Genomic DNA, 18524 nt, shown 5'->3' on the forward strand with positions numbered 1-18524 from the left:
GGCTACTGCGGTCTCAGCCTAGCCTATTGTTCTCTGCCGGTCAGCTTGGCCTGGCTTTGTATTTCCGCGTCACATGACCACCTTGGTCATGTACTTCACACCTTTACTATGTGCACCATTTTCTAGTCACAACTCTCACTGGGAAAGGACAGTTTAGTTTGGGGTCACGTAAGATACTGGATGACCAGTTTTGATGACATCTTGTGGTTTGGCCTCCGCCCCTTAGACGAGTGTTTCATCATCATCATAACCACTGATTGCACATGTGGACCATCATTGGAATAAATCCGGTTGTAAAAACAGCATGCTTTTGTGCCTCTCCAGTACCCTGCATAAGCCTCTGCGACACGTGTCCACCCATCGACCATGCATGGTCTCATGGTGTAAAAACGCATTCAGCTCGTAAAATCCAGTACACTCGGCTAGTGACACATGTAACTCATATTCAACCACGAATTTAGAAATTACTCGATTCTGACTGGTCAATCAGAGGTATCAAATCACAACAACTACCTCTGATTGAAACAGCCAATATGACGGTCGCAACACCGCGGAAGCTAATATGTATAACAAAATACTTCTCAGTCGTTATCTGTAGGAATCATTTTCCCAAACAATATGAAGCATTATAGTCTAGAAAATAGGAAAAATGCGATAGAAATCGACTATTAAAGTGAGATGATTCACATTTTAGGGACAAGAGAGAGCTTGAAATTCTGGTGCTGTGACGTCATATTTTCGGCGTCTACAGGTAACCTTGAAAACGCAATATGTCGATTGGTATGCCACTACGGATATCATGCCGTCTTGGGGTCACACTTGAAACTGCGCACATCCCCGCTAGCGACACACCTAACTCACTGAGTCTTCTTTTCCAATCTGTCCGCCATATGCATGGTTCCTAACCAATCAGAGCGCTGCTCTCCTTCACTGCCGAACAACTCGTCACTAGGACCAGTACATAGCAACAAGGACCGTCAGACACCGTGGTATAATAACTTATAACAACACAGGTGATATCTATACGTTAATCCAAACTTTATCAAGAAGCTTACGGTTATTCATACATGATATTCTCTAAGCCGCCGACATCTGCTTGACAATGTGAAACATTGTGACATGTCAACATCCGATAGGGGTAGATTATCAGAGTATAATACATACCTTACTGTCGTATTGAGTGTTCGGGGTATCTAACTTAGCGAGTCGGGTATATTTGTGTTTACATATGTTCTGTAAGGTCAGGGATTTTGTCCAAGAAAATAATATTCAACATGATACAATTGACTGTGTCCAAATTGACTAAAAAGTTTAGTATCAGGAGAATGAACTCGTGTGCGTGTGTGTGTGTGTAGGAGAGAGAGAGAGAGAGAGAGAGAGGGGGGGGGGGGGGGGGGGGGAGAGAGAGAGAGAGGCCACACTCAGCAATATTCCAGCTATATGGCGGCGGTCTGTATGCTTCTCAGTTTTGTCCATATAATTGTCTCGCTTGAAGATTTTACTGAAAATCCCTGACTATATTTGAGCAGTATACGCTCCACACGCCAGACATATGCTCTTCCTACCAGTTAGAAGCTATCTCTTTCTGCGACATATCACATCGTTGAGGATTTTAATTAGACAACTTACTCGGCTTCCTAGTCATAAAAAGACAATGGGGTGGTATTGATTACTGTCAATCAACATGGAGATGGATGGCTGCATTATTGACGAGGTGACGGTGGGTTGGAGTACGTGGGTCGACAGACGGGCGGCTACAGTACTGATCAAACACTAGCCGGAACCTGCAGGCTTAACACGTGCCCAGGTAAGTCGGTGTATGTTTGTTGTTCAGTATAGTGGATCCTTAGGGGTGAGATTGTTACATGAGTGTGTGCGTCTTATTGAATTTGAGAAACAAGCGTCTAGGTGTTAATATTTCCAGTGCGACAGCATGACAAAAGTTCCGACACGATTTATGACAAACACGCGGATTATGATAGACACTAGTTATTATACACACGGGTTATGATACACACACGAGTTATACAGACATGAGTTATGATACACACACGCTTTATACAGATAGGAGTTATAATACACACGAGTTATACAAATATAACTTAAAATACACACGGGTTATAATACAGATATGAGTTAATATACACACACGAGTCATACAGATAGAAGTTATAATATACACACGAGTGATACAGATATGAGTTATATCACACACACGAGTTATACACATATGAGTTATAATACACATACGAGTTATTATACAGATATGAATTATAATACACACACGAGTTAAACAGTTGTGATGTTAATATACACACGAGTTATATAGATATGAGTTATAATATACACACGAGTTATACAGATGTGAGTTAAAATACACACGAGTTATTATACATATAGGAGTTATGATACACAAGAGTTATACAGATGTGAGTTATGATACACACGAGTTATACAGATGTGAGTTAAAATACACACGAGTTATTATACATATAGGAGTTATGATACACAAGAGTTATACAGATGAGAGTTATGATACACACGAGTTATACAGATGTGAGTTAAAATACACACGAGTTATTATACATATAGGAGTTATGATACACAAGAGTTATACAGATGTCATTTAAAATACGTACTCATCAAGTGTGACGTCAATAATATCACGTCAACAGCGATGGCTGTATTACGTTGAAAACTGTGTACATTCGTAAATGTGTGATTCGTTTGCATCTATTGGGTGAGTGAGTATGGTTTACGCCGCTTTTAGCAATATTCCAACAATATCACGGCTTGGGACACCAGAAATAGGTTTCACACATTGTACGCATGTAGGAATTGAACGCGAACGCTTTAACCATTAGGTTACCCTATCGCTCCTTCAATCATGAATTAGAAATCCGGACATTGCGTTTACTAACGTTAATTTTCTTAACCACATGCATAATAACTAGTTCTGTTTACCCGTACAAATAATCTACAGATTAATCAAGGACTTGTCTTGTATACTTCCTTCTTCAACGCCGTTTTGCCAAAGGTAGCTCGGTGTATATTATTTCAATATGGTATATTTCGGGAGATCAGTTGTTGACTGAGATGAAACGATAAGATGTTTAAGGGCCAGCCAGTTCATATCCCGAGCAGGTACTTGTAAGTGTGGGTAGGTAGTTTATATGTCGTCTCATATTGCTTGTTTTATCGTACATAGGATCAGCTATGTTGCCTATACTGTTTTATTTGTCGCGCATATCACGGTTGTGTAATCGCGCCAATTACTTCGCTTTCACCAGTATATATTAGTTGCCGACCTATCTCGAGGGATATATATGTTATATATAGCCCATGTATAACCTAAGCTGGCATTGGCTCGCCAACAGGGTATACATTGTCATACCCTGTAACATATGAATGTCGGATTCTCATTGGTTGAGACCCATTATTTTATTTTCGATGTAAGGTACACTTCTTATGTTCCCAAACTGTTGGCATTACATTTGCAACATACCAATCGCAATTTTGAATCTCGAATTAATTATGTAAGGCGCCATTCTCCGGATATTTACGATATTTTCCGAATGAAATAGATCTAGGGGGAATAACTCTAAGTTTGTTTTCTGTCGTCTGCTATTTTTCGAGGAATGGGAAAAAGTGGATAAATACCTAGCTGTGGTATTCTTACCGATTTTGACCAAAGCATGCATGCATGACATACCAGCAGTTGTATGGTAAGGTAAATTCGTTGTCCACCGGTCCCCTGGGGGACATGGGTTAATGGGTTTATGTTAGTTTATGTTGCCTAAGCCCGAAGGTATATACCCCTCGAGTCCGGTAGACAACTAATAACATACCCCGAGGGACAGATAGACAACAAATTTATCTTACCGGTGAAAGATTACATACAGGCATCCACATCTCCGGGGCTCCCATGATCAGATATGTAAAATCTGAGTGAGTGAATGTAGTTCAACGCCGCAGCTAAACGCCCTGCAAAGCATCAGAATGCAAGGCAGAGAAACCAGTGGTTGACAGCATGACCACCGATCGACATCGTCGGAACATGATGATACACAACCAGCCAGATCACACACTAATCACCCGATGGGACACTGGTGGCTCAGTCGTCTAAGGCACCGCAATTCGCTGCGCAGAGTTGCGGCCCGTTTTCGCGTCAGGAACCTATGATTAGGAGATCGAATCCTGGTTCACCCCTATTGGGTTTGTCAGCTCCATACCCGTGCTTGTGGGTTTCACCAAAGTGGTAAACGGGTGAGACCTGCGTCACTTCCTGCTTTCCTCCCACAAGCCGTGGTATAACTGGAATACTGTTCAAAGAGGGGTTAGGTCCAACTCACTCACTTACTCATTGTGACCCGTGAAGTTTCGGGGTAGAATAGGTCTTCAGCAACCCATGCTTGCCGTAAAAGGCGACTATGCTTGTCGTAAGAGGCGACTAACGGGATCGGGTGGTCAGGCTCGCTGACTTGGTTAATGCATGTCATCGTATCCAAACCGTATGGATCAATGCTCATGATGTCAATCACTGGATTGTCTGGTTCAGACTCGATTATTTACAGACCGCCGTCATATAGCTGGAATATTGCTGAGTGCGGCGTTAAACAACAAACAAACAAACGTAATCATTGTAATCACCCGATGTTCGCGTTTTCGGTGAGTTCAGACTACAAGCATAGGCTATTTTGGGCCTTTTCCACCCAGGAATCGTCACAAGGCGTCATAGCCAATGCCGGATCTTTCCTGTTGTGGGCGGTCGGGTAGCCTAGTGGTTAAAGAGTTCGCTCGTCAAGCCGAAAATCCGGGTTCGATTCTCGACATAGGTACAATGTGTGAAGCCAATTTCTGGTGTCCCCCGCCGTGATATTGCTGAAATATTGCTAAAAGCGGCTTAAAGCCATACTCACTCACTCACTCACTCACTCACTCACTCACTCACTCACTCACTCACTCACTCACTCACTCACTCACTCACTCACTCCTGTTGGTCAGTGGGGGCACGGGTGGCCCAGTCGTCTAAGGCGTCGCGATTCGCTGTGCAGAGTTGCGTCCCTTAGACACGCCAGAAACCTATGATTGTGGGTTCGAATCCCGGTTCGCCCCGATTATGTTTCTAGGTATGTCAGCACCATACCCGTGCTCGTGGGTGTAACTGAAGTGGTAAACGTCTGAGACCTGCATCACTTCGGGCTTTCCTCCCACATTAAGCTGACACGCCGTGATATAACTTGAATACTGTGAAAAGCGGCGTTAAACCCAACTCACTCACTCACCTGTTGGTCAGTCAGTATTTGTGCAAAGGGGATCATCACTCCATACTCAACATAATGAGCGTGTCGAATGTTGGGGGTATAGCCCAGTGGTTAAAGCATTCGCTCGTCACGATAAAGTTCCAGGTTTGATTCCACACACTGATACAATGTGTGAAGCCCATTCCTGAGTGAGTTGGGTTTAACGCCTCTTTTAACAGTCTTCCAGTCAGCTTAATGTGGGAGGAAAGCCCGAAGTGATACAGGTCTTACAAACCTAGAAACATTTCTGGTGTCCCCCGGGCGTAATTGTGCTGAAATATTGCTGAAAGCGGCGTAGAACCATACTCATTCACTTTGGGTGTCATTCAAGCAGTGATATCTTTACCATCTTGACAAATCATTCAGTGAACGTACCGACTATAACGAGCATTATGAAAGATCTTAAGAAATTATTGTGCAGAAAATCAGCTAAAGCCAACCAATTAAAATGCTGTCTCACATTTCGTGTGCTCACACTCAGGCACAGTTCACAGTTCACAGTAACATAAACTTTTGAACCTAAAGTCTTGATTGACAAATACCTTCACGCTCATGACTAAGTGTCGAGACCGAATTTCAATCAGTCGGGTTTGTCAAACTCGGAACAATGTCTTTTGACATTATCACGTAAAGAAAATCAACAAACAATCGCCAATATCTACATATAGAGACCGGTACGCGATATAGCAGAACATACGATGGAATATACTTATAATTGCTATTCATCTACCATAAGTCATTGACTGACACAATCATGCAGCGTACACGTTTCAATAGAAATATTATATTTGCAGTTGCTTTTTGTCAAGATAAACTTTCTTATTCTTGGACTACAAAGCCACGGGTGAATGCAGAACATATACATATTGGCATGGGTCATATCTGGCACGGATCACAACCAGTCAATACGACTAACGACTTGTATACTTTTCGTTTAAACAGTACGGAGGAAGTATAATAGCAACCTCACTCAGATTGACTGGTTCTTTGTGTTGGGAGTGAGTGCGCCAGGTGTGTGTTTATCCACGGGTGTATATATTGTGAAGACGTGCCCATACATGGTGTATTTATCTACTGACCCTCGTCATACAGCTTAAGTTTTCAGCGTTACTCAGGTAAGGTGTTAATCGTCTAAGAGGTGGGCGAAAACAGGTGAGAGCGCCCAAGTGTGACGAATACCGACTGATTTAAACATTAATCTGCACAAATACGTCACGAAACAAAAAAAAATAGCCTTAAGTTATTTGATCTTTGTTATGTTGACTTTATTTCAACATACTGTACACTAGTAACTTACAAAGCGGTTCACTTGAACGGACCTGTGTCCATCAGAAAACAGCTGTTGTCGTTTGAGTTTCGTGGAGCATACTGGATTTCACCACAGGTAAATCTAAACAGTTCTGTTAAGATTTGTTTGTTTGTCGTTTAACGTCGCACCCAGCAATATTTCAGCTATATGACGGCGGTCTGTAAATAAGCGAGTCTGGACCTAACAATCCAGTGATTGGTGTCATGATAATCGATCCATGTAATTGGCTTTGTTTGTTTGTTTGTTTATTTGTTGTTTCACGCTGCACCCAGCAATATTCCAGCTATATGGCGGCGGTCTGTAAATAATCGAGTCTGGACCAGACAATTCAGTGATTGATGTCATGATCCTCGACCCATGCAATTGGGTTTGTTTGTTGTGTAACGCCACACCCAGCAATATTCCAACTATATGACGACAGTCTGTAAATAATCGAGTCTGGACAAGACAATCCAGTGATTGATATCATAAGCATCGATCCACGCAATTGGGATCCACGCATCAACCAAGTCAGCGAGCCTGACCACCCGATCCCGTTAGTCGCCTCTTACGACAAGCATAGTCGCCTTTTACGGCAAGCATTGGTTGCTGAAGACCTATTCTAACCCAGGTCTTCGCGGGGCGTTTTGTTAAGAGAGTGAGTGAATGAATGAGTGTGGTTTTACGCCGTTTTTAGCAATATTCCAGTAACATCACGGCGAGGGAATCGCCAGGGTCTTCGGCGTGACGAGCGAACTCATTAACCACGTGAATTAGGCTACACTCCCCTCTGTAAAGCAAATCTTTGTTACAAACTGTGTGTCATTTGACTCCTTGGTCTCGCAAGTGAACGATAAACAACGCCTCACTTGAATTGAGACACATAGGCCTTCAGATGGAATTTCTGTGTCTACCACCTCCGTGGTCTAGTGGATAGAGCATCTGCCCAGAGAGCGGAAAGTCGTTGGTTCGGTACCCTGCCGCGTCACACCAAAAGACGTTGAAAGATGGTACTTGTTGTTACCATGCCCGCTCAGTGAGTGAGTTGGGTTTAACGCCGCTTTTAACATTATTCCGGTTATATCACGGCGTGTCAGCTTAATGTGGGAGGAAAGTGATGCAGGTCTCAGACGTTTACCACTTCGGTGAAACCCACGATCACGGGTATGGTGCTGACAAACCTAGAAACATAATCGGGGCGAACCGGGATTCGAACCCACAATCATAGGTTTCTGGCGTGCCCAAGGGACGCAACTCTGCACAGCGAATCGCGGCGCCTTAGAAGACTGGGACACCAGGCATTCGGCATTAAGGATAAAGCAAGACTGGTCGGCTCGGAGCCTGTTTACCTGTTGGGAATCCATGTTAAAACTGTGGGGCATGGTATCGTTATGGGCCAGCACTATCAAGACGTCATTAGTACGGACCAGCACACTCGCGCGCGCATGCAGAAGCTATTTAAGTGCAAAATAATAATCTTAAACCCCATTTCACCTTCGCCTAATTTATCTGTTATCACGTGTTGTGTCAACATATTGCGATGAGAGTCAAGTTGTTTTAAGGGACCGATATTATGGGGGAAATAATTGTCTTAAAGCTTCCCAAGAAAAAAACAACAACTACTGTTCGTCGGACCCGCTGGATGCCCTGCAAAAAAATGTGTTGTGAAAAAAACTATTCTTCGCCTCTCCCCCTCCCCCTCCTCCTCCTCCTCCTCCTCCTCCTCCTTTCAGGGTGAATCGATAGAAGCAGCAAATTAAAGTTTGTTTTCTTATAAACAAGATCCTTAATTATTTGAAGCGAGGAAATAAATGTCCTTGTTTTTGTTTCAGATCAGTTCCCAAGAAATGGGTGTCTGGCGTCAGCTGTGACTCTCCCCTGCGCCACAGAATCACACCATCGCGGCTATATTGCTTGGCGTTCACTCAATTATTCACCGCAAAAGTCGACCATTGCTCTTATTGGAAGGAAACCCTTCAAGGTCTGATAAAGAATTGATGTCAATCTTGCCGTGGTGTAATTAGAAGTGATGGTATGACACAAACCCGTATCATCGAAATCAAAGATGGCGGACTGTTGCCATGGCAACAACCAAACGAGAACTACGAATCTCAGTTTCAGTCACATTTCAATGACGTCATACCAAAGAACTGTGACAAACTGCATCGAACCGTTTTTCCAGAAATTGACACCGTCGCCGCTGCTAATGGTTCCCTCGTATGCAAATGGTCAGGGAGTGCAGTTATTGAAGAGGAGGACGAGGAATATAATGATTTACCAGACAAATGCTCTCCAAAAAACGAGGCGCTTGAAGTCGCGCAGACGACACCTAAATGTATGTGCAATTATGGGAAATCTTCCTCCGGAGAGCAGCTCAAATCGTGTTCGTTGTCAAACAGGAAGTGTTTCTGCAGTCCTATTAATGAAGGAGAGGAGGGTATCATGTGCGCGTGGGGAGGGGCAAAGAACAAGGCTCGACCACAGAACAGTGGTGCGTCGGTGTCAAAACGGAAACCGTACATTTCTGTGTTTCAGCGTCTCTGCTCCGAACATAAGTACACACCATACCACTTCCGACACGTGAGTGACGCCAGCGACTATATGGCTCAGTACCGGAAGTGCCATACTGTGGCGGATGTCGGGAAGGAGTCCCGGCCGCCGCCCAAGTTTGGGGTTGACGTCCCAGATCCCTACGCCATCAGGATTAAAAATATATGGTTAGTTTGGCCACTGGGGCATGTTGTGATACAACGACCCCTGGGCCACAAAGCCATCTTAGCGCTAAGGTGACCTCAGCTACCATACTTTAACCCTAGCTCTCGATAGTCCTAGCGCTAAGATCGCTTTGTGGAACGGTGCCCAGCTTTTGTTTATGATGCTTTAACAATATTATTAAGAAACGTATTGTGGATTGGTAAGAGCTTGATGGCCGAGATTGAAGGTGGCGAGACACAAATGACATTTTTCTGCCTATTCTAAATATGTCAATATAACACGTCAAGGCCAGCGAAAAATCAGTCTAGACTATCTACCGAAACAAATTATTTTGGGCTTTAAAGGCAAAATAGCTTTTAATATTATATGAATGGATCACTGAAAATCAGTGATGACACCAGGTGTTCGCGATAAAAGGGTAAGCATGTCCTGCCCTACCGGTAGCATCCGCCACGCACGCAACTTGTACCAAAAAAAGTAAGTGGTTGTTTGTTGCCACACAGTAGTACTCCTACCCTACGACGGCGTCCTGTACACAATCGAATCTTGACCAGACAATCCATTCGTCACAACTCGCTCCTTCCCGTAACCTGCAAGAAGACTCGTCCCCCTATCGATGAATGTTATGTGCGAAAATACGACAAACCATTCAGAATGCGCGTATGATTTCAGTTCTACGTCAAAGAATCCCTCAGTAATAATTTTTGATTTTACATATGTCTTGCATCTAAACATATACCCAAGACACAGTTAAATGTGTACAATCATACTGTATAATTCCGCACGCCCCAATGTGCTTTAAATTGCATCTGAAATGTATAAAATACATGGGGAAATAATATGTGAACCATTACGCAACGAGTTGACAATTGTTTTAGGTATGCCCGTTTGCGCTAAGACGGAACCCGGTCGCAAAAAATGGCCAAGAGAGGGGCACGAGTCGCTATTCGGCTTGTCCCGGAATAACACGAGTTGGTCACTAATGCAGACAATCAAGTGACGATACTAAATCCTAAGACTCGAATAGTCCAGCATTTTGCGTACATTATTACTCTTGGTAAAATATAGGTGTCCTTTTAAGGAGGTTTCAGGATCCGAGGATTTTCTTAACTTTACTTAACTTTAATGTTTGCACCAAAAAAAATGGTTCATCGAGTCTCAGAATCTTGGAAGTTTAAAAACTTTCTTGATTTTATTACTTTAATGTATTGTGTCCCAAACCAATTTTCCTGCGGAGGTGCCAAGGTAGAAAAGGTTCCCAGTACCCTTGATTAACGTAACCATAGTAACTGCAGAGGTTACAGCTATGACGTTGAATGACGTTCGTCACTGTTCCCCGTCGGCGTGGATCGTTAACCATGCCGCCATTTACTCAGACTTAGATTCATTACAGTCCGTCATATGGATGGAACACTGCTGGTTGCGGTGTAAAACAACATACATCCTCCACTACCTATATCCACCACGGCACGGCACAAATTATAGCAGGTTCACGTTCACTGGATATTTCATGTAGTGCCCAGATGTCACGAACCACGCCCCCATGTATTGCACCACGCCCCTTGTGTATGTGTCACTGTCCACACCCCATTGAATGTCACTGACCACACCCTATGTATGTCACTAACCACGCCCCCGACGAATGTAACTGACCTCACTACCACTGCATATCACTGACCATGTCCTTGTGTATGTCACTGACCACGCCCCCTTTGCATGTTTTTGACCACACCCATTTTGTGTTCCAGCTCTATTGTCAACTCATGTGATTTCACTGCACTGCTCCCCGGCGACACGGACGCAAGGTAACAAGGGCAATCTCATTAAAATAGGACCTTAGTTCTCGCTACCTAAACAAAGATCTGAGGACATCCCCACGTCAGAACAATCTTTAGCGTACTGCCAATAAAAAAGACTAACAAAAAGGGGACATTGGCCAGTCAGAAAGCCGCTTTTGGACATTTACGGCACTTTCATTCCAGGCAACCATTTGAAAATTATGTTTATAAAGCTCTCTATTGAAAATTTACAAACTTTACAAAAATATCTGGAATGTCTAATAGATGGCCGAGATTGTCTGGCAGTACTTCCCACGGGCTATGGAAGTCCCTTCCGTTTCAAATGTTTATCCAACTGAAGCGAGAGATAGTCGATGATTTTGAAGCAAATAGTCTTACACATTCCGACTGTCACTTTCCTGATCAGGTTAGCGACGTTCTGATTGGTAAGATGAAAGGTCGTTCTGACGTGACCCGTAATGAGATGTTCTCAGATCTTTTTAAGGGGTAGCGAGAACTAAGATCTGATTTTAATGAGATTGGAAACAAGGGCAAAATCTAGCAAACAAAATCCAAACCGGAAGCTACGCATCAAGAACATATCAAATATACAATCGGGCATTTCCCAAAATTAAATACTAATACTACCGCTAAGACCTGGTACAACGGCACCCAGCACTAAAGACACTCCGCTTGTCTCGAAATACGGATGTCTCGATGTGACGACTCCAATGACTTCGAGTTAACGAGGTATCACTGTACATCTTGAGTGTTTCCCTGAGTAGTTATATCCAACATATACGAAATCTACGAGTGTCTTGAACAGCTGTATGCTAACACTGAATCAGGCAAGTCTATACCGGAGCGGCCCGTAAAGATCCGGGGTAGAATAGGTCTTCAGCAACCCATGCTTGCCGTAAAAGTCGACTATGCTTGTCGTAACAGGCGACTAACGGGATCGGGTGGTCAGGCTAGCTGACTTGGTTGATGCATGTCATCGATCCCAATTGCGTGGATCGATGTTCATGTTGTCAATCATTGGATTGTCTGGTCCAGACTCGATTATTTACAGACCGCCGTCATATAGCCGGAATATTGCTGAGTGCGGCGTTAAACAACGAACCAACCAACAAACTATACGGGAGCAAATCAGTATACTTTATGACAACAATTCTCTGATATCATCAATGCTGGTTCATCTGTGGGGATTCCAGGTAAGAACATTGGTCCTCAGAAACCCATGCCTGTCATCAGAGGCAACTAAATGGATCGGGTGGCCAGGCTCAGTGACTGGCTTGTTTGCATGTCATCGTATCCCCATGGCGCGGATCGATGAGCACTGGATTGTCTGATCCAGACTCGATTATTTACTGGCCGCCGTCATACAGCTGGAATACTGCCGAGAGTGGCGCTAAACAACAGCAACAAGCAACAACTGATTGCTGATTATGTACCCCGAAGGCGTGGATAGCTGTTCAGGCAATCAACCACTGGATTACCGGTTCCCGTGATAAAACAGTTATACTGCTTACTCTGTGTTTCACCTTTCTTTCATAATAATATTAGACCAACTACCAAAATCCTTCTTTAATAGCTGTGTGGCACGGATAGACATGGTGACAAATGCAGGGCGGAGTTAGGTCCCTTTGTCACGACAGGATGTACTGATCATGGGTTCTAATCCAAGAGTAATGTGATCATAGCACACTCCTCTGTTATATTTGGGATTGAAAACCCTCGGGAGGAGACTCGTGAGTTAGACCTCCGTCATCGGGACTTCATTTCCCCGGGCTCTCTTCTCTCGGGTTTTACAATCCAGAAGATTACCCTATAACCAGGTCTTATCCTGTCACATAAAGACGACACATCGTGACATCATCGAAACAATGTTTAACTCACTAAACCCCTCCGTGAAGATTCGGGTTAGAATTGGTCTTTTTTTCAACCCATGCTTGTCCCCCGTGAAGTTTCGGGTTAGAACTGGTCTTCTTCAGCCCATACTTGTCTCCCGTGAAGATCCAGGTTAGAATTATACTTCTTCAAACCTGCTTGTCCCCCGTGAAGTTCCGAGTTAGAATTGGTCTTCAGCAACCCATACTTGTCGTAAGGGACCGACTGTTTGCCATTCGGCGGGGGTTGCTGGGAGTTTGTCTGGAGATTATATATTTTCAGCTACCCTGCTAAACCAGATATTTTTTTAATTGAAACTATGAGCCTGAACACTTTTTAAAGAAAACACATTGCAACAATGTAATTTTTGTGGCTGACAATTTCTATTTTTTTAGCAGTCTGAAGCTATGAGGCCACTAACGAGATCGGGTGGTCAGGCAGGCTGACTTGTTGATGCATGCCATCATAGACCAATTGTGTAGATCGATGCTCATGTGATGTCAGTCACTGGTTTGTGTGTTCCAGGGTCGATCAGTTAGTCTGCCGTCGCATAGCTGAAATATTGCTGACTGCGGCGTTAAACTACAAAACACAACAAAAAATAAAAGTTAACACTAAACAATAATTATATATCTGTCTTCTCCCCAGTTGCTCCGACCTCAGTAGCGTCATGTCCGCGGAGTCCGGGGGTAAGGAGAAGGAGAGGGGCCATGACAGGACGCCCCAGGGGGACAACCCAAAACGAAAGAAGGGGGACAAACCGTCTTTAACCAACACCCGCAGCGTTCCAAGCCTGACTCCAGTTCGACAGAAGAAGAGCAGCGACACCGCAGACCATCAACACAGCCGAGCAGACGACACAACCGAAGACTATATGAAGGAATACGAACGTTTGAGAAGGGAACGCGAATTGCAAAAATCCAACACACTGCCTCAGATCCTGCTTCGACAAGACGCAGAATTAACCGTCAAACCAGGATCCAGACCCAGCTCTGATTCCTCCTCGGCTACCCAGCGGTTACTCGACCAGTTACAGTCTCCCTTCAAACGATTTCTCCAATATAAGCATATTAAGGGGGGACAGGTGGAGTTTCTCAGGGAAACATACCATCAAAAGTCCACCAGTGTTAAACTGTCAGAATTCCTGTCAACAGCTCTCCTTGGAGACGGATGTCTAAGAACAGGCTTCAGGACCGCCAAGGTTACGAAGCCGAAGGTCAAGGAGAGAAAGGGAGATAATAAAGAGACACCGGAAGTACATTTGCCAGAGCTTGTTGGACGGACGTGTGACACAAAGAAGGATTCGAAGCAAGGACAGGGGTCTAATGAGTCTCAAAGATGTGCTAATGTTTTGTCGGTGTCCTTTGATGAAGTGCCAAAGACCAAGTCCATACGGAAATCAACCGTTCCCAGTGCGGGGGATCAGCTTCCAATAGAATATAAGATCAAGAAGAGACAGATGCAGAAAGTAGTAGACCTGATGTCCATAGCGAGGTGGACCCACGATTGAAGGATAGATGTCATCAGTGAGTATTTGTCTTCGGCTGGAATAAATCATTTATCTTTCCTGTTGTGTCATTTATTCCATTTTAAAGGTAAACTGTGTTCCTTGGTTTGAGATTCTTTCTAATCAAGACCCAGACGTAATTAGAGTGAGTGTGTGAGTTGGGTTTAACGCCGCTTTTAACAGTATTCCAGTTATATCACGGCGTGTCAGCTTAATGTGGGAGGAAAGCCCGAAGTGGTGCAGGTCTTAGACGTTTACCACTTCGGTGAAACCCACGAGCACGGGTATGGTGCTGACATACCTAGAAACATAATCGGGCCGAACCGGGATTCGAACCCACAATCATAGGTTTCTGGCCTGCCCAAGGGACGCAACCCTGCACAGCGAATTACGGCGCCTTAGACGCCTGGGCCACCCGTGCCCCCTGATAGACAATAAAATTTAAATTTACAAACACAGAGGTTTAAATGACTTGTTAAACACTTGCTATGATTGCCAATTACCATAAACCTATAGTTTCCCTCTAACTCAACACGGGCGGTCGGGTAGCCAAGTGGTTAAAGCGTTCGCTCGTCACGCCGAAGACCCGGGTTCGATTCCCGACATGGGTACAATGTGTTAAGCCCATTTCTGGTGTCCCCCGCCGTGATATTGCTGGAATATTGCTAAAAGCGGCGTAAAACCATACTCACTCACGCACTCTAACTCAACACCCACACATAGTGTCAGCTTGTAAAGAAAGATACTTTGCATGCTTGTCGAAAAAAGACTTGTTGCCGCACTCAGCAATATTCCAGCTATATGACGGCGGTCTGTAAATAATAGAGTATGAACCATCAATCCAGTGATTGTTATCATGAGCATCGATCCACGCAATTGGGATACGATGACATGCATCAACAAAGTCAGCGAGCTTGACCAGCCGATCCCGCAACCCGCGCCTCTTGCCACAAGCATGGGTTGTTGAAGACCTATTCTAACCCGGGATCTTCACGGGTCTGGATCTAGTACAACTATTAATGAATGGTACAGCAATATCTTATCCGAACAGGTCTGCTTGAGAATGTTTTTAAGTCGATGCCAGGTGTGCACTTTTCAATTTTGTAATGGAGTCTCGGTGTATGCTTATGAATGAGTTGATAGGTGAGGTTGAAATAGGTTTAACGTTGCGTTTAAGACTATTGCACTTGTATAGGTGTGAGTGAGTTTGATCTTACGCCGCTTTTAGCAATATTCCAGCAATATCACGGCGGGGGTAACCAGAAATGGGCTTGACACATTGTACCCATGTCGGGAATCGAATCCGCGTCTTCGGCGTGACGAGCGAACGCTTAACCACTAGGCTACCCAACTTGTAAAGCAACGTGCATACAAGTGTGTGCGGACGCGGGTGTGCGACTTCTTTTACTAGTGATGAATAAAGCCGGTTTTATAGTGCTAGCCCACGGAGACACAATGCAGTTTAACATGGATACTCCACTACAGACACAGTATACTGACTTCGAGCCGACAAGTTCTTAAAACTTGTTTTATACCCTCATTCCACAGAGTAACATCTCTAAAGTGCCATCTCTAAACGTCTTCTGCTATGGCGCGGCCGGGAATCGAACCACCGACCTTCCTCTCTCCGTGAAGTGGCATTATCCACTGGACCACGGAAGCGGTCGTGATATCCACGAGGATTCGAAATGTGTGGACAATCCAGGGATGCGTTCCGCAAAGCTATCGCAGCCGTGTCGATTGCAGGATTTGCTGTTCATGTGTACCGTCAAATGGGCGTCGACAGATTTCTTCCAAATCTTTTCAGGTTTTTAGTCAAGGTGCTCAGGTGATTTGATGCATCCATTTTATTATAAAACAGATCTTGATTATTGATCAGATTGTCTTGACTGGGCGCCGCCATTTTATTTGAATCAAGTGATACGAAGAAGTGGAATCTGATTGGTCAATAGGAGGGACATAACCCGTAATCTGGCCTTCGATCGAACCAGGAAATTTGCAGCCAAGGTGCGCAAGGGTGGAAACTTGACTTTTACAGTCAGTTTACTCCCTTGCCTCGGGATGATGCGTTAAATTATGGGAGTTTTGTGAAAGGGGGCGCACGATCATAACTCAGGATCAGGGATTCCAGCAAACGATTAGCAGATCCTGGTAGGCGAAGGGGTGTAACTCTTTACTGTGTGCCACCTCTTCTTAGAAGTTACTGCTCCATTTGTTTCTATTCTAAGGCTTTGTCAAGATACTTCATGGCAAACTTGGAAGAACACATCCAACATTAAGAACTTGTTTTTAGTGGCAGGGATGCCATTCCATGGTATTGCCATCAGGTCCACTAGACCATGGAGCCATGGTCATAATGTTGAGATCGCAAAAACAAACACGTACATAGACCAAAGGTAACTTTTACTGCCATGGGGTATGAACAATGGCCAGAGTGGTGAGGTATATACAGGATGCTGACCAGTTGTATAAACATGGAATATACATGATATATGATACACAGTATAAACAACAAGACTGGGGTGACCCAGGCCAATGTGGACATGTGGACAGGACCCTCCATGGTGAACATACTTCACAGCCAGTGACTGAATCTGCAGAGACAGCTGGAACAGTGAATTCCAGTGATCCATTCATGATATGATGTTCACTATTTTGCTTTTTACACCAAAGGGAATGTTTTTTCAGATACTCTGGTGTATATATATTTTTTTATGAAATTTACTATAGATTTACGTATACTATATTGTATATATGTTCCAAAAGATGGCCATCTTTCTGATCAACTCGTGACATCACTGACAATATTGGTTGGTTGGTTTGTTGTTGAACACTGCACTCAGCAATATTCCAGCTATATGATGGCGATCTGTAAATAATCAAGTCTGGACTAGACAATCCAGTGATTAATATTGTCCACCATTTCTCACCAAGTCTTTGATAAGCAAACATGAAGGATGAATGTTAACTCATCAAAGGGTTGTTACAGGTGAGGGGAGGTGATTTGGTTTTTAACGTCGCATCCAAGATTATTGCACTTATAAAGCGACCTGCATGCATGTGCGTGTGTGCGTGCGTGCGTGCGTGCGTGCGTGCGTGCGTGCGTGCATCTGCTTGTACTAGTCCAGACTAACGCCGATTTCATATGGCTAGCCCACTGAGATATACCATGCCACAGTTTAACATGAATACCCCACTCAGACACAGAATACTGACTTCAGTCCTTGTTTTAGCCGCTCTACCACAAGACCACAGAGGTGGTCCCTGTTGTTACAAATAATAAAGAAGTTTCACATCTCCATCATAGGAAAGATATGTCACATGTCCCAACCGGCCTGGAAGCCACCCTGTCATCTAACGTGATAGACAAAATACTCCCTTGTCCATTGCGTAAATAAATGTTTCATCTAATCTAAACATTTATTTCATTTCTTACCACAGCTCATTGAATTCTTAACACAAGTGTATATAATACATTACAGACATTACCGTAAATATTCTATTATACAAACACCCAGAATGAAAGGATAAAGAGTCCTCTGTATTTCTTCCCTTACCCTCAAACAATGGTATTGCTCCATAAAAACACTAAAATTACACATGCATAAGATATATATACATGAACCATCTCTACTAGGGCTGGGACGGGTAACCCGGGTACCCGGGTCGGGTGGGTACAGAGTAGGACCCGTGTACCCATAGAAATACCCGGACCCGTGGTTAGTCACGTGATATATTGTTTAATGACAAAAATTATCTAAAACTCTATGGTAACACTTCAAGTCACTAATGTTCCCATTTCTTTCTGACTATGCACCCATTCCTTCTGACTTTCATAGGTTTTAATAAAGATAAAACTTCAGTAAACTTCAGTGTTTGCATGACCAGATCGTTTTAAACGTGTATCTTACTTAATACATTTTGCCAGGGCAGACTTTTCCAAATCGGACATTTTGTAGGTATTTCATGAGACCTACACCATGTACCCGGGTAGGGTCGGGTAATAGGGGGTTGGGTACCCAGGTAGTAAATTTGGACTTGTC

At 43.9% G+C, this 18524-nt stretch overlaps 1 protein-coding gene across 2 annotated transcripts; it reads left to right on the forward strand.

The window, feature by feature from the left end:
* The first annotated feature begins 1562 nt into the window (after window positions 1–1562).
* On the forward strand, window positions 1563–14521 carry LOC124133368. 2 transcript variants are annotated; one of them, XM_046497751.2, is made up of 4 exons: window positions 1563–1807; window positions 8424–9308; window positions 11055–11111; window positions 13623–14521. In XM_046497751.2, the coding sequence occupies exons 2-4, from the start codon at window positions 8626–8628 to the stop codon at window positions 14482–14484; spliced, it is 1602 nt and encodes a 533-aa protein (XP_046353707.2). In that variant the 5' UTR covers window positions 1563–1807; window positions 8424–8625; the 3' UTR covers window positions 14485–14521. The 2 variants fall into 2 exon arrangements, with proteins under 2 accessions (XP_046353707.2, XP_046353709.2); XM_046497753.2 differs by lacking the exon at window positions 11055–11111.
* The last annotated feature ends 4003 nt before the right edge of the window (window positions 14522–18524 follow it).

The sequence above is a fragment of the Haliotis rufescens genome, unplaced genomic scaffold, assembly GCF_023055435.1.
Source record: "Haliotis rufescens isolate VD_foot unplaced genomic scaffold, xgHalRufe1.0.p SCAF_21, whole genome shotgun sequence".
In the NCBI taxonomy this organism is placed as follows: domain Eukaryota; kingdom Metazoa; phylum Mollusca; class Gastropoda; order Lepetellida; family Haliotidae; genus Haliotis; species Haliotis rufescens.

Excerpts from the sequence above, each read along its gene's own strand:
- LOC124133368 (XM_046497751.2), top strand. The coding sequence starts at position 8,626 with ATGACACAAACCCGTATCATCGAAATCAAAGATGGCGGACTGTTGCCA. Across the intron at positions 9,309-11,054 it reads ATCAGGATTAAAAATATATG|CTCTATTGTCAACTCATGTG; the intron begins GTTAGTTTGGCC and ends TTTGTGTTCCAG. Across the intron at positions 11,112-13,622 it reads CCCGGCGACACGGACGCAAG|TTGCTCCGACCTCAGTAGCG; the intron begins GTAACAAGGGCA and ends TCTTCTCCCCAG.